Source organism: Cryptomeria japonica, chromosome 2 (assembly GCF_030272615.1).
Source record: "Cryptomeria japonica chromosome 2, Sugi_1.0, whole genome shotgun sequence".
NCBI lineage: Eukaryota > Viridiplantae > Streptophyta > Pinopsida > Cupressales > Cupressaceae > Cryptomeria > Cryptomeria japonica.
The window spans coordinates 128,671,519-128,687,516 of record NC_081406.1 but is presented as its reverse complement, the minus strand read 5'-3'; the positions used below and the strand labels follow the sequence as shown (position 1 = coordinate 128,687,516).

Genomic DNA, 15,998 nt, shown 5'->3' with positions numbered 1-15,998 from the left:
GGTTATAAACCTGCACACATGTCAATCTTATTCTCTTCAATGCTCCAGAGCATCCCAAGTCAGAATAAGGCTTGCATTCAAGTTCCTCAAGATTCAGACTTGGGATGCTCTGGAGCATTGAAGAGAATAAGATTGACATGTGTGCAGGTTTTGTGATGTCCCCTTCTAGCTAGAGACTTCAGTCTAGCAGTGGTTTAGCCTATTATTGGACCCTCGTAGGCTAACACAGATGGATAGGGGGTCAGTTTGGGCACAGGAGGAGTTGGTTGTCTGGTGTCTTCCACAGAGCCTAGTGCCTTTGATTTGGTATTCAAGGACGTTTTAGACTCCATTTGGTTGAGATTTGCTATTTTTAGCAGTATGTTTTAGTCACATGGGGAATAATTGTACCGACTCTTGTTTCAGACGGCGTAGCCAGATTCATAGTATTGATGGAGTTATGAATTTTACAGCGAATTGATATTAATTAAATGGTTAAAGATTTAATATTAAGTCCAAATTACTTAATATTAAATCACTTAAGTGAAGGGGTCTTTCATCATTGAAAGGGGGGCATTTTTTATATTAGTTGAACTGGGAAATATTTTACCATGAACTATAGTCTCCATATTATTAAATGTTAATCATTTAAATGATTAAATGATGGAAATCGTACCTTTTGGGGAGCTGTGCCAAAACCCTAAGTTTGGCGTTAAAAGGAGGGAGAGAGACTTTCTTGAGGGATTATTGATTATTGACAACCTTGAATTGATTTTTTGCTCTTGCTTGGAGACCAAGGGTTTCGACTTGCAGCCGCCATTGGAGAACGAAGATTCTTCTCTGTGCTTCCATCTGAACTGGTGAAATACCCAGCGAACTTGGAATATTGGAGGGTTCTATACTGGGACTCTATTTGTGCTTCAGTTGGAGAGATTTGGTGAAGATTGTATCAGATAGTGAAGGGATTATATTGCAGAATCAGAGAGAAGGGTTACAGCAGAGGAGCAGCAGTATTTAGGACAGCCACAACAAGTATTTGCAGGCCTCATCAAACTTGGCACAAATTCCAAGAAATTGTGATTTTATTATAAGGGTTTCAAAAGAATGTAAAAATCCAAAGGAGGATGGTGATCTATGGTTTCTTGGCCACGAATTTGTGACGCAATTTCATAGCAATAAACCTACTGGCTGTTGGGAGGAAAAATCAGGTTCTTTCTTGTTTTTTTTTCCAACATTGCTTATATTGTGAATTTACTTGGTAGAAATCAGATTTCTTCCTTGTTATTTTATTTAAATCTATGTTCAAAAACGTCCAAAAAACCATAAAACTATCCAAAAACAATCACATAAAAAGAACAGCAACAAAACCTTCAAGGGTTCTTACATTGGTATCAGAGCAAAAATCCTGTCATCTTGAGGGTGAGGAATTTACATGCAGCCAGAAGAAGTTGGTCAACACAGGTATAACACACGGAGGAGAGCCTTACTTGAAGGTGGAAAAGTTGCAGATAGGCAACCAGATACCGTGGGTGATAGGCATGTAGGCAGCCCACCCAAAGGGAACAGGGCTGAACATGAGGAGACTAGAGAGTTCTTCAGGACTATGGCTACGGGGCAGCAGCAGGTGGCCCAGGCAATATAGGCACTCACCACTATGATGGAGCGCATGAATCCTCCAAACAGACAGAATGTGGATCATGAGGATAACAGGAGTGCTATTGGTTCTCAAAGGGCTCAAAGGACTCAATCCAGGACAGCTGATAGACCTACACATCCCACATTTATTTCCGAAGAACCAGAGGAAGCTCCAGCAGAAGAGGTTGCAGCAGACCCCATATTTGCAGATACCCTTATGGCTGCAAATGATGAGTGGGAGTTATTAGCTCCTCAAGTACGAGAGAGAATGACCTTTGAAAGGTTTGTGAATCAAAGAAGAGAACACTACAGGGCAGCAAGACAAGACAAGAGACCACGGAGCCAGAACAGTGAATTAAAGTGTGCTACAGGCAAGCTTTCCTTGACTACATTTGATGGTAGTAGCAGAATGACAGCACAGGCTTGGATTCACAAGCTTGATACCTTTTTGGCACTTTGACCTATGACAGAAGTGGAGGCAATAAAATATGCCACGCTACATTTAGAGGGAGCTGCACATGATTGGTGGTACCATGGTATGATTACTTTACAGCATAACCAGGTGACTTCCTACCAGGATTTTGTGGACAGGTTAGTAGAGAGGTTTGACAAAAAGGATCCAGAAGTCTACTTCAGAGAGTTGGCACAATTGAAACAGACAGGAGGATTGGAGTACTTCATTAGTAATTTCCAGAGGCTATCTGTTATGGTGCCAGATATCTCAGATAGGAGATTGGTAGTTTTGTTCATTGAGAGATTATCCGAACCACTAAAGGGTTGGGTAAAAGCCTTTGATCCATTCAATTTGCAAGAAGCAATTAAAAAGGCTAGGAGTATGGAGCATGCAGCCCCAACAAATAAATTTCAGTCAAAAGGTGCATCATCTAGCAAAGACAATAAACCGTTCTTCAAGACACCAGAGAAGAATGAAACAAAGACTGAAAATAAAAACAAATCATTTGCACCATTGGATAGAGAGACATTGAATGATTTGAGAAAAAAAAAAATTGTTTCTATTGCAAAGGACCCTATGACATGAACCATGATTGTCCCTTGAGACCTAAGGGTAAAGCAAACAAGGTTATGTGGGCTTATTATGAGGATTCTGATTCTGAAAATTTGGACCAGCAAACTGAAAATGAGGAATCTAGTGAAGGAAAAGAGAGTTTGGATGATGAAAAATTTAAGCAAATGTCTATCAATGAAGAGAAGGTTGAGGGTAGGCTGAACGAGGCCCGTCTAACTAGTGTGCAACAAGAGGGATCATTTAGGATGAGAGGAGTGTTGGCTGGACAGCCAATTATCACATTGCTAGATACAGGTGCCACGCATTACTTCATTGATTCCAGGTTGGTTGAGAGGCGTGGGATACAGACCGAGCAGTTTGAAGGTCTGAGAGTGAGGGTAGCTGATGGCTTTGTCCTCAAAAGTGAAAGAAAGATCACAGGTCTACCTCTGAAAATTAACAACTATGACTTCAAGGCAGATTTCTATGTTGTTAATATGGGTGACACGGATTTGGTTTTGGGCATGACTTGGTTGCATGATGTTGGGGAGTTCACTCTCAACTTGAGAGAAATGGAGATGAGATTTCAATCGGATGGGAAGACACACATACTTAAGGCCATCCGGGACAGCGAGTTTAAAATGATGTCTTGCAGACGCATGGAGAGCTTGTTGAGACATGACCACGTTGAGTGGGCAGCCCGTTGCACTATGATGCCATCACAAGGGCAGCAAAAATCAGAATATCACCCTGACATACAGGAGCTTAGAATCAAGCACTATAAGGTATTCAGTGACATTCCACCAGGTAGACCTCCGGATAGAGGTATTAAGCACATTATTGAGCTAGAGGAGGGTGCCAAACCCATTATGATAACACCATACAGGCATCCCAAAAGATTAAAAGATGAAATAGAAAAGACCATCAAGGAATTACTTGCCATGGGCCATATTAGACCAAGTAAATCCCCTTTTGCCTCTTTTGTGGTTTTAGTGAAGAAGAAGGATGGTACTCTCAGAATGTGCATTGAATATAGGGTTCTGAACAGGAAGACTATCAAGAATAGGTACCCCATCCCACGGATTGATGAGTTATTAGATGAGCTCCATGGTGCATGTCTCTTTTCGAAGATTGATTTGAGATCGGGTTATCATTAAATCAAAGTGAGGGAGCAGGATATAGAAAAGACAGAATTCAGATGTCATTGTGGTCACTTTGAGTTTGTAGTTATGCCATTCGGGCTAACTAATGCCCCAACGACTTTTCAGTCCACAATGAACAAAGTCTTCCATCCTCAGTTGAGGAAATTTGTATTGGTCTAATTTGATGACATCATTGTTTACAATAAAACATGGGATGAACACTTGCGGCACTTGGATGCAGTGTTGAGCATTTTGAGTAGGAGTCCTTGTATGCAAAGGAGTCCAAATGTGATTTGGGATTATCAGTTATTATATCTGGGTCACATTATCAATGCACAGGGGCTATGCATGGATCCTGAAAAGATTCGAGCTATTGTGGAGAGGCCCACAACGGTGAGCCTTACACAGTTAAGAGGATTTTTGGGGTTGTGTGGGTTCTATAGGAGGTTTGTTAGTATATATTCTAGGCATGCAGCACCCTTGACGGATTTGATGAGAAAGGGGGCTTTCATATGGACTCCTGAGGCACAGGAGTGTTTTGACAAATTCAAGGAGTTGATAACTTCTTGTCTAGTGCTCGCTTTACCGGATTTCAGCAAACCATTTGAGCTTCATTGTGATGCATCTAGTGAGGGCGTTGGAGCGGTGCTTATGCAGGACAAGCACCCGATCGTGTATGAGAGTAGGAAGCTCAGAGGACCTGAGAGGAGCTTCAGTATTTATGATAAGGAGATGTTGGCCATAATGCATGCTTTGGCCAAATTCAGGCAATATTTAGTGGGCAGCAAATTTTGCATTAAAACATACGATAACAGCTTGAAACATTTCCTGGGGCAGCGAGATCTCAATGATAGGCAGCAGAGATGGGTGAGTAAATTACAGTCATATGACTTTGATATTACCTATTTCAAGGGGACACAGAATGTTGTAGCAAATGCCTTGTCACGCAAACCCCATTTGAGTTTGATGACAGATATATCGGAGGACTGGAGACATTTGATCCTTGCGGAGTATGCAAAGGATACATGGGCATCAGGATTCATAGATGGATCGGTTCAGGATAGTGACTTCACCCTTGTGAATGAGCTCATCATTTACAAAGGGCGTATTTATTTGGTGCCAGGATCAGAGGTGAGGAGGATGGTGTTGAGAGTTTATCATGACTCACCGATGGCAGGACATCCAGGTTTTTATAAAACCTACCGGCAGATTCGTGAGCGCTTTTCTTGGAAAGAGCTCAAAGCTAAGGTGTTACAGTATGTTAGAGAGTGTCCTACTTGCCAGCAGAATAAACAGGAACACTCTTATCCAGTCAGTCTACTTCAGCCACTTACAATTCCAAATAGGAAGTGGGAGTGTTTGTCCATGGATTTCATCACAGGACTGCCGAGAGCCCAAGGCAGAGACTCTATATATGTTGTTGTTGATTGGCTTACGAAGTTTGCCCACTTCTTTCCGATCACTACTACCTACACTGCTACACAGGTGGCAAACTTATTCTTTAGGGAGGTATTCAGGTTGCATGGCTTACCTTGGAGCATTGTTAGCGATAGGGACAGCAGGTTTATGAGTCACTTCTGGCAGGAGTTATTCAGGTTGTGCGGGACAGAGCTCACTCTGAGTACTAACTACCACCCCCAGACGGATGGACAGACTGAGATAGTCAATAAATGGGTGGAGGGATACCTCAGGAACTACATAGCAGGGCAGCAGAAGGCTTGGGTTAAGTGGATATATTTATGTGAGTATTGTTATAATTCCACTTACCACATGTCTATCCAGATGTCACCCTTCATGGCATTATATGGATATGAGGCACCCAGTTTCATGGATCTATTGTTATCAGATAGTAGAGTGCCTAGTGTTGGAGACTTGTTATAGGAGAGCCAGGACATCGTAAAGGCTCTTAAGGAAAATATCACTAAGGCACAGAATCAGTAGAAGCAGTATGCAGATCAAAAGAGGATTGAGCAGACTTTTGAGGTAGGCGATATGGTATATTTGATGTTATAGCCTTACCGCCAATCCACTCTCAAAAAGAGTGGTGCCGAGAAGCTTAGACCGCGTTACTATGGACCTTTCAGGGTGATCAGGCGAGTTGGAGGGGTGGCTTATGAGTTGGATTTGCCGACAATGAGTAGGGTGCATAATATTTTTCATGTGTCACGTCTCAAAAAGGCGTTAGGACACCATATTATTCCTTCTATAGTGCTTCCACCCCTGGATGATGAGGGGAAGTTGGTTTTGGTGAGTTCAGGGAGAGGAAGTTCAGGAGACGTACCATCACCGAGTACTTGGTGAAATGGAAGGACATGCCTATTGAAGATGCTACCTAGGAGAGCGAGGAGATCTTACAGCATCCTGAGTTGAGATTGCTTGAGGACAAGCAATTTCAGGAGGGGCGGACTGTGATGTCCCCTTCTAGCTAGAGACTTCAGTCTAGCAGTGGTTTAGCCTATTATTGGACCCTCGTAGGCTAACACAGATGGATAGGGGGTCAGCTTGAGCACAGGAGGAGTTGGTTGTCTGGTGATTTGTCTTCCGCAAAGCTCAGTGCCTTTGATTTGGTATTCAAGGACGTTTTAGACTCCATTTGGTTGAGATTTGCTATTTTTAGCAGTATGTTTTAGTCACATGGGGAATAATTGTACCGACTCCTGTTTCAGACGGCGTAGCCAAATTCAGAGTATTGATGGAGTTATGAATTTTACAGCGAATTGATATTAATTAAATGGTTAATGATTTAATATTAAGTCCAAATTACTTAATATTAAATCACGTAAGTGAAGGGGTCTTTCATCATTGAAAGGGGGCCATTTTTTATATTAGTTGAACTGGGAAATATTTTACCATGAACTATAGTCTCCATATTATTAAATGTTAATCATTCAAATGATTAAATGATGGAAATTGTACCTTTTGGGGAGCTGCGCCAAAACCCTAAGTTTGGCGTTAAAAGGAGGGAGAGAGACTTTCTTGAGGAATTATTGATTATTGACAACCTTGAATTGATTTTTTGCTCTTGCTTGGAGACCAAGGGTTTCTACTTGCAGCCGCCATTGGAGAACAAAGATTCTTCTCTGTGCTTCCATCTGAACTGGTGAAATACCCAGCGAACTTGGAATATTGGAGGGTTCTATACTGGGACTCTATTTGTGCTTCAGTTGGAGAGATTTGGTGAAGACTGGATCAGATAGTGAAGGGATTATGTTGCAGAATCAGAGAGAAGGGTTACAGCAGAGGAGCAGCAGTATTTAGGACAGCCACAACAAGTATTTGCAGGCCTCATCAAACTTGGCGCAAATTCCAAGAAATTGCGATTTTATTATAAGGGTTTCAAAAGAATGTAAAAATCCAAAGGAGGATGGTGATCTATGGTTTCTTGGCCACGAATTTGTGACGCAATTTCATAGCAATAAACCTACTGGCTGTTGGGAGAAAAAATCAGGTTCTTTCTTGTTTTTTTTTCCAACATTGCTTATATTGTGAATTTACTTGGTAGAGATCAGATTTCTTCCTTGTTATTTTATTTAAATCTATGTTCAAAAACGTCCAAAAAACCATAAAAACTATTCAAAAACAATCACATAAAAAGAACAGCAACGGAACCTTCAAGGGTTCTTACAGGTTTATAACCTTAGTTTTTTTCAGTATTTGTGAATTCGTCACTTTCCACAGGCAGTGAACTCGACAATTACTGCAGCAAATACTCCACTGCTGTGGTGATCTTGTTAGAGCTACACTCAATTTCCTCTGCAAAACTGGTGTTCTTTTCATAGTCAAGACATGGGTCAGAATGATGTGGCGTCGGGCCTTCGATCCTCGAGATCCTTTATTTGACTAAGGACATTTTAATTTGTAACTTGATGCTTGATAAAAAATTTCCCACATACTAATATATGTTATGACTTGCTCTTGAGGAACGGACACATTACTTTTTCCTAAACAAACTTTAATGCCTAGTTCAAAGAATGCGGCATAAATGAGCTTTCACACAACTGTATGAGCTTGGATTCCTAATACCACACCCATGCAAATCCAAGTATAAAACCACACCACCTAGAAATTGTTGTAACTCAAAAACATATTTCCAAAGGGAAGAATTTGGATCTGTTTTGAAGCAAGATCAGCCAACAGAGCTAGAACTAGCTACCATTATAATCCCAATGGCAATAAATTCATAAACAACACATTCAAATCAAATGAAAACAAAAATATTAAATATATATATATACACACCTTCAGATCTATTGAGTTGAGATCAATTGATATACTAAGATTTCATTTATGCCTAATACCTCTTTTTGGCAAATGCTTCCCTAGAAGTGATATGACAATGTCTCATTGATCTACATAAATCATATAACAGCGAATGCAATACAATTATATCATATATTAAAGGATTGATTCATGAAAGAGGATATAAACCTACCTTATTCACCATTGTCACCACAGCTTCTAAAATCTCCCCTTTGAAAGGTCTGAAAATTACACATTGGTATTTAACTGGAAATGTTACAAATCCAGTTCCCTCCCGGATAAGCCCCTTTCCAATGTTCTCAACTCCTGTTATAGCTACAACGAATCCATATCGACCACTGGATATAACAACATGAAAACAAACCAGATCAGAATTTTCAATAAAAAGCTTCTTTCATGTGACAAAACTGCCAACTACTGGGGGAGCAAGCTCCTAAGACGATACTGCCTTAATATTCTAAGAGAATTTGAATTTAGGAAAAGTGTAACTGTCTATCACTTACCAAATACATAAAAAATACTCAAACAAGTTGTGAGATCTTAAAAATTTAATGGTTAAATGTTTCTTATATCTAAATTTTCTAAGACCATCAGTAGTGGTCTCTCCAAATTGGGAGAATATGGGAGAGGAAAGAACAGTCTTCAACATACTCTAAGAGACATGTTGTAACTATTTTCGATTGGATTCCTTTTATAATCTGGGCTATTAAAAGAGATAAATTGAATGTGGGGGTTCTTCTCCAGGCCTTTGGAAAGCTGTAATTTTTGTCTCTTTGTAGCAAACTTGTATGCTTTACTCAATTATCTATTAATGGAATGTTTTCATATCACATGAGAAATAGGATTTTTGTTTCCTTTGGAAATGTATGGTTACTTCTGGGACAAAAAATACTGCAAACAATTCTGTATAAGAAAATGTGGCATAAAGTACAAAATAGCATTTTGACTGAATGAGGTGAATTTGCTGCTCCCATCACATGTAGATGGATTGAATACTTGTAAAATTTAACATTTGCCTATGCTAACTAAACCAAGCAATGTTTAATCAATTAAGTCCAGCATGAGGAATGTTAACAACAAATGTCAACCTTCAGCATGTGTAAACTAGATCATTGCAGCCCCTAGGAAGACTGTGACATGTTTTATACTGTAATGAATTGTTTGGTTAATTGGGTACAAAATAACAAATTGAGTGATGTGTCGTAGAATGCAAGCTAGAATTTTGAGTGAATATCAATGTGCATGCTTCCAATGACATAAAAAGGGCAGGCGACAAGCAGAGATACATATCTGGTATGCACAGATGGTAGAAGTGCCCTTAAAACTAAATATTTATCCCCCATAACTTTAGTTGGATAATGTTTATCCTTAGCTTTAACTTGAGAGGTGTTACAAAATCATGAACCTTTGACGAATGTAAACTATGTTTCTGTACATGGGAAATAGAGAATGAAAGGGGAAATTATACTGAATGATATTAAGGATTCAAACAAGGGGTAAACATGTTTGGGGTTTTTGTGTTCATATGCAATAATTGTTATGTTTGAACTATCATTTGGAACAAATTGAAGTCATTCAACTTTCTAAAAGAAGATTTAAGAATCATAAAAGCCCCTAGACTATCATCAAAACTGTAAGAAATAATTACTAGGGCTTCTTTGCAACACCTTCACAGGCAGCTCATTGTAACTTTTATCTCCAACATAATCCCACATCTCAATAGATCCAGTAAAGTATTCTGCTTATGGCAGAGAAATAAGGCAACTATTTAAGTCATACTCATCACATCTTGAGCCTTGAGAGTGGGTAGAAAATTTTGTTTCACTAATTGGATAAAGGATTACTCACTCCAATTTGCTTGCATGACAATGAAGTAGCCACTTGCAAAGTGAATGGAAATCGTGTATTTAAAATTTAAGAATAGAAACTTGAAAAAAAAAAATGGCAAGATTTTTAATTTAAAGATAAATATTCAAGATCGGTTTTGAATTAACAAGGTAACCTGTTAAAAATGATGAATGGCCAGATATAAAAGTAGGAGAGCACTAACTATGAGTTAGTCCAAAAACTTTACATTATCAATTATTATCCTGTTATATGCATGATCCTGATATGCAAGGTGATCTTTTGATCTCAACTAATTCCAATCTCAACCCATATCTATATAACATCCTCACAAGCATAACAATTGTTCACAAAGCATTCCAAACTTCCATTAGCAATTCGTCTTGCTTTGGTCTCTTATAAAATCATTGGGTTCTTAATGAAGATGCCACTAATGAAGACGGCAATGGGGCGTGGTCTATCTTGTGACACTAAAATCCCACATCCCTGGTTGCATTGTTTATTTTAGAATATTCATTAAACATTATTTGATGAAGCTTCTCCCTCTTTTGATCATAGCTTCCATATGCATCCCCTTTGTGCACTCTATATTGTCGAACATGCAAAAAAACTAAAATATTGGAGCAATGGCAGTCACTGCATCCTTCATATTCATCAAAAAACATCTGTAGAAAATCATCCAATGAAAAGATATTCATCTTCTTTACACTTTAACATGATAAAAAAATAGATCCCTTCCACATTTGCTGCTCAAGGAAAACTACACTTCTATTTGATTGGTTTGCTTTTAGAAGGCATTACAACATGATGATTGTAGAAGCAAATCTGTTTATTTGCACATCAGATAAGTTGCAAGGTGATAAGTTCCTGTAAATTGTCAAAAATGTTGCATAGTTAACAATGGAACTTTGCAACAATTATTCTTCATTTACTGCCTATCCAATGGTCCAGCCTATTCATTGTTATTAATAAGTCAAATTCATACTTTAATTTTCTTTTGGAATGGAAATTCTGCACGCAACATCCATAACTGGAAAGTAAAAATCCAAATGCAACTACAAATAAAAAATTGTGGAAAATGGTAAATGAGAATGAGAAACCACCTACGGATGCAAATAAATTACTGGATTGGCAAAGCATAGATGATAAAGCCAAAGCCATTATTGGTCTTGCTCTATGTTACCAAATTTGCCAAAGGACCAGCCAGATCCAAGTTTGGGTTCAAACCTAATTTGCAGTCTAGTCTAGTTCCCTTGCAGATTCTGACAAGGCATGTGTTTGGGGAATTGTGTTCATCTAGAACAAACCTAGAGCAAACCCATCAGAATTCTGACACTTTTTTTTTTTTTTTTTAAAGTAATGCGTTTTTTATGTATAACATAATGATGAAAAATTATAGGAAGTAAAGCATAGAAACAGTAATATACAACTGGATTACACTTGATTGAATGACAGTTTCATTATCATTTTCAAGCTTCATAAATCTATGGAAAAAGAGCACAGGAATTGATGCAAATGATAAAAAACAAAATCAAGATGGATGTCATATGTTACGGTATGATTCAAATGGAGCTCTTTGGAGTTATTTAGAGGCCGTCTCTCACATTTATCTAGCCCAAATGTGTTGTATAGTTCGTTTTAGGTTCTTATTATTATTTGAAATGATTGGATGATAAAAACAATAAAAATGAGCTAAACAATGGGGATATACATTATTTTCAATCACGAAGGTACTGCAAAAAGACTTTATCTACACTGTAATATGAAAAGTTGGTACTGGATAGTGACCTAACGGCTCTACTTTAAAGGGGAAAAAACATGGTGAAGGATATACTTAGACAGGGCCATTGCACAGTATCGCAAACTCGGGAGTGGAATCTAGAGAGTGGTCTGCAGCATTTACAGATCACTGCAAGAATTAGGCAGCTGGGATAGAGCATTTTTTAGAAATCAGGAACAGTGCATGGGTTACATCCTTCCTTGCTCCACATTTAAGAACATTTTTGTCAAGATTGCAAAAAATATGCAGTTAATCACAAAAAAGTCTGGATTGAAAAAGAGAAGAAAAAAACTGATAAAGGGAGGAGTAAAGAAGAAATGAAAACAGGAGTTCAGACAATAGCTGCAGTGGGCAACGGTTGAGAAAGGATCGGATTCTGTTGCACAGATGAGGACATTTTCTTCTGCCTAAAAAATGAACTACCCTGTCCTTAACGATAATTCACTGTTGCAAAAACAAGAAATATAAAATGGGGCAATCCCGTTGCATTTCTTGCAACGTAGTCCTAATTTCCTAAAGCTCTGGTTTTGAGTAAAAACGTTATAGACTTGAATAGCTCCTGTGATAATAACTACAGGATTTTTTTATTAAATTCGAGTAAACAATTTAAGAAGATCTGTCCCAACTCAGTTGAAAAGAGTAAAAGATAACCATAAAATTTGCATTGGCTTTGCAGAAGCATGTTAGCTGTGATGACATTTTAATGAAAAAACTTTGTTATGGCACTGTCGTTGGATTGATGCAACTTTTCTGTTAATTAAAATGATATAGTTTTCTTCCCCTGAGCCCAGCAAAATTCTAAGGAATCAAAATATTATACAAGTAGCAACAAACGTTTTCAGTTGAAATTTTTATTTAAAGAGATGTATATGTATATTCTATATGCCGATAGTTTTACAACTGATTGCTGGTTGGGGGAATCGAAATCTCGGGAAGAAGAATGAAAAAAATTAGCTAATTGACTTAATAAAGGATTCTATTGAAAAATTATCTCCCTGATCAAATACTCTTTTAAGAAAAGCAAAAAAAAAAATGAAGAAAGAAAAAGAATACAAAAGAAATTACCTGCAAGTTCCTTCCACGTCCTGAAGGAGCTTGGAGACTAGCTTGTCTCGCAGGTGTGGTCCAAAGTGGCGAGGATGTAGCTGCATGTTCCTCTCCAATACTATATGAAAAAACATATTTCTCCTTTCTTCTTCTTCTTTACGCTAGGGTTTGGAATTTCTGAAACTAAATAAATTTCGGGTTTCTGACGAAATATAAATCGATCTGTTCAGACAAGAAAGTATTTATCTATTGCTTTCAGCAATCCGTCAAGAACTGCTTGACCAATTGCTTTGGGCAGATTATAACAAAGTGAATGTCTGGTTGTTTCTTCTCTGTCAGTGCAAAATTTAACGTAGTGGAAAGGATTCGGCAGTTGTGCACCCTAATTTTGCACTTCTCAAAATCTTACTTGAAAATTTCAAATCACTCAGATTTTTTTAGACCAGCTTACTTGGCAAGTCCCCTGTTTTTAACTAAGGTTTCAGGGCCACATCATCAATCAAATATGATGCCACATCAGCATGCTTTTTGTCAAGGTGTTCAAAACAGCCCAAAAAAAAAAGTGAGACCAATAGACGTGCAAAAGAAACCCCAATAGTTGTGTAGCAGATATGGCATCATCTGATTGGCTACTTTTTACAATATTAGTACATTTCTTAACAACTATTGGTACATTTCCTAACAACTGTTAGTACATTTCCTAACAAAAATTGATATTTTTTGTTTCAAACAATAGATTTTATTTGTTCAATTTTTAGAACAAAAGGTATCAACAACCCTCACAACAATTGGTACACGCTCAACTACTGGGTCCTTTCCCCTAGCTTTGATATATAGAAGTGTAGATGTTTTATCAAAATGTTACCGCCCATATTGCTATATGTAATAGCCGGAGAAAAATTTAGTATCAATTCTACAATTTTTGTGGACGATGATTGGGGCACAATTTTTATTTTTATTTTTGGTCAAAATGTTACCGCCCATATTGCTATATGTAATAGCCAGAGAAAAAATTAGTATCAATTCTACAATTTTTGTGGATGATGATTGGGGCACAATTTTTTATTTTTTTTGGTCAAAGCGAATAGGTAATGGAGCAATAGGGAATATTTTTAGGATGACATTTTGAAATGACTATCTTTTTTACCCTTGTACATATATCAAATTCCATTGCATCTGTCTTTTTTACCGAAAAGTGAGAACAATAGCTATTTTAGGAACTTAGGGTGTGTGAAGTTAGCTATAATGGTATGTTATAAGTATGTGTTGTTGTGGTTGTTATTGATGTCAAACTTGGTGTTTTGAATAGTTGTTGGTCTGAAATGTATGTGGTACAGAGATATTTTGTTGTGTTAGTGTTGCAGTTATTCTATTGGTTGTTGTGAAAGTGTTCAGGTCCGAGAAGTGTTGTTGATGTTGTTTGATGTTCTTTGGTTATGTTTTTGGTATTATGGACGAGTTACTTTTGTGGTCTGGAAATATCTTTTTTTTCTCAAGAAGTTGTGGTATATTTCATAGTCGGTTGTGATATTCTATGTTAAACCTATCTTTGGGTCCGGATATGATTTGTAGAAAGTTATTTGATATGTTACAGGTCTCACTATAGCGTGTGGAAATCTGAATGAGAGTGATTTGCATTAGAGAGTTTTTTTTTACCGTTAATTGTCTATTAGGATGTGTTGCGTGTTGGGATGTTGTCTTTGGAAGATGTGTTTTGGTCCCCTTTCTCTTGGAGTGGATCAGCGTGTGTATTTTTGGTCTAGAAGGTGTATTGTGTTTCAAGTCGACTTGGTTCAAGCTTTGATGATCTATCTTGTATATAAAGGATGTATGTGATTAAGTCGTATAGATGAATGTAAGAGGATGAGAGGAAGTATGTGATGTGAAGATAATCAGTGAAATTTAGAGCAGAGAAGAAGAGTTATGTTCGAATGATATGCAAGTTGTTTGAGAATGTGGCAAAGTTATGAGAGAGAGTGTTGATAGACGAGGTCTAACTTGTGTGTGTTGATGTTAGTTGCTTGATGTAGAGTTCAAGGACAGCTTCATGATCAGGAGATCCTTCTTTTCAAATTATTTTGTATCTTGCCCTGTTGTCATTAGCATTAGGTTTGCAAGTCCTCTTTTTGTATCTTGCCTTGTTATAGTTAGCATCAGGTTTGCAAGTCCTCTTTTTGTATCTTGCCTTGTTGTAGTTAGCATCAGGGTTGCAAGTCCTTTTTTTGTAACTTGCCCCAAGAGTAGTTAGCCTTGGTTTGCAAGTTCGGAGTAGTGAGCTCATTCATTGTAATCTGATATACATAGTGGATATATTTTGTGGACAAGTGTTCACCGTAGCTTTTCCCTATTTAGGTTTTCCACATAGAAAATCTTGGTGTTCATGTGTTGGATATGTGGTGTTGATTAATTATTTATATGTTGCATTAATTTTTGTTCAAGACTGATTCACCCCCCCCCCCCCCGCCCCCTGTCAGTCTCGCCTTGGGTTCAACACAATTACCATGCTCTTCCCCTATGTAGGTATGTCTAGATGTTAATTTTTATCGAACTACAATTGTGTAGATATTTTTTTTAAATATAAAAAATGCACAATTGTTTAGAATAAATTTATTTCTTATAAATATGAATGGATTATTTATATTTAAGATCAATTGTATTTAGATTGTTATTTGATTTGCAAAGTCTTTAACAAGTTTTATATCTTATGAATCATTTAAATAGGATGGCAAGTTAGATAGACTCAATTTTTGGAAATTTCATAGTAAGCACATTTGAGTTAGAGTAGTGCTAAAATAGGTGACCTTCCAAGAAGTCTAATACATCACCTCTACGAGCATCACTTAAATGTAATGATTGTTAAATGGACCATTCATGTTCATGACACACAGGTTCATGGGAACCACTATTCATGAAATATGGGTTAATAAGTTGGATTCAAAAACTATGCAATTGATTTTTTATCAAACATCATAATATGACACATTGTGAAAAATACTTCTTACTTATTAATGTATTTTTTTTAATTATCAAAACTCTATTATTAACATTGTTGCTTTAACATGTTCAAATAGGTTGTATATCATATAGGTGTAGTATAGGCTAATTGAATAATATTTACTTTTGTCTATGAAACATAAAATGAATGGTTAAATTGTTGAAAGGCGTAAATATTGGTTGCAAATTTGAATCCTCAATTTTAACCACTACATGAGTAAGGGAAACAAATGATATATCATTTCCAGTAATACCATAGGTAAATGACAACAAACATGGATTGTGAAGAAGAAGAATACCTGGAACAAAA

General features: G+C 37.4%; 1 protein-coding gene across 1 annotated transcript in view; it reads right to left on the bottom strand.

Annotated features, from left to right (window-relative positions):
- LOC131036350 (DNA-directed RNA polymerase II subunit RPB7) overlaps positions 1-13,114 on the bottom strand; it is a 51,143-nt gene extending 38,029 nt beyond the window's left edge. The window contains exons 1-2 of the mRNA XM_057968214.2: positions 12,713-13,114; positions 8,195-8,360 (exon numbers count right to left, since the gene is read on the bottom strand). Coding sequence (XP_057824197.1) covers positions 8,195-8,360; positions 12,713-12,828 — 282 coding nt within the window. The 5' untranslated portion in view covers positions 12,829-13,114. The remainder of the gene's footprint in view (positions 1-8,194; positions 8,361-12,712) is intronic.
- Positions 13,115-15,998: the final 2,884 nt, after the last annotated feature.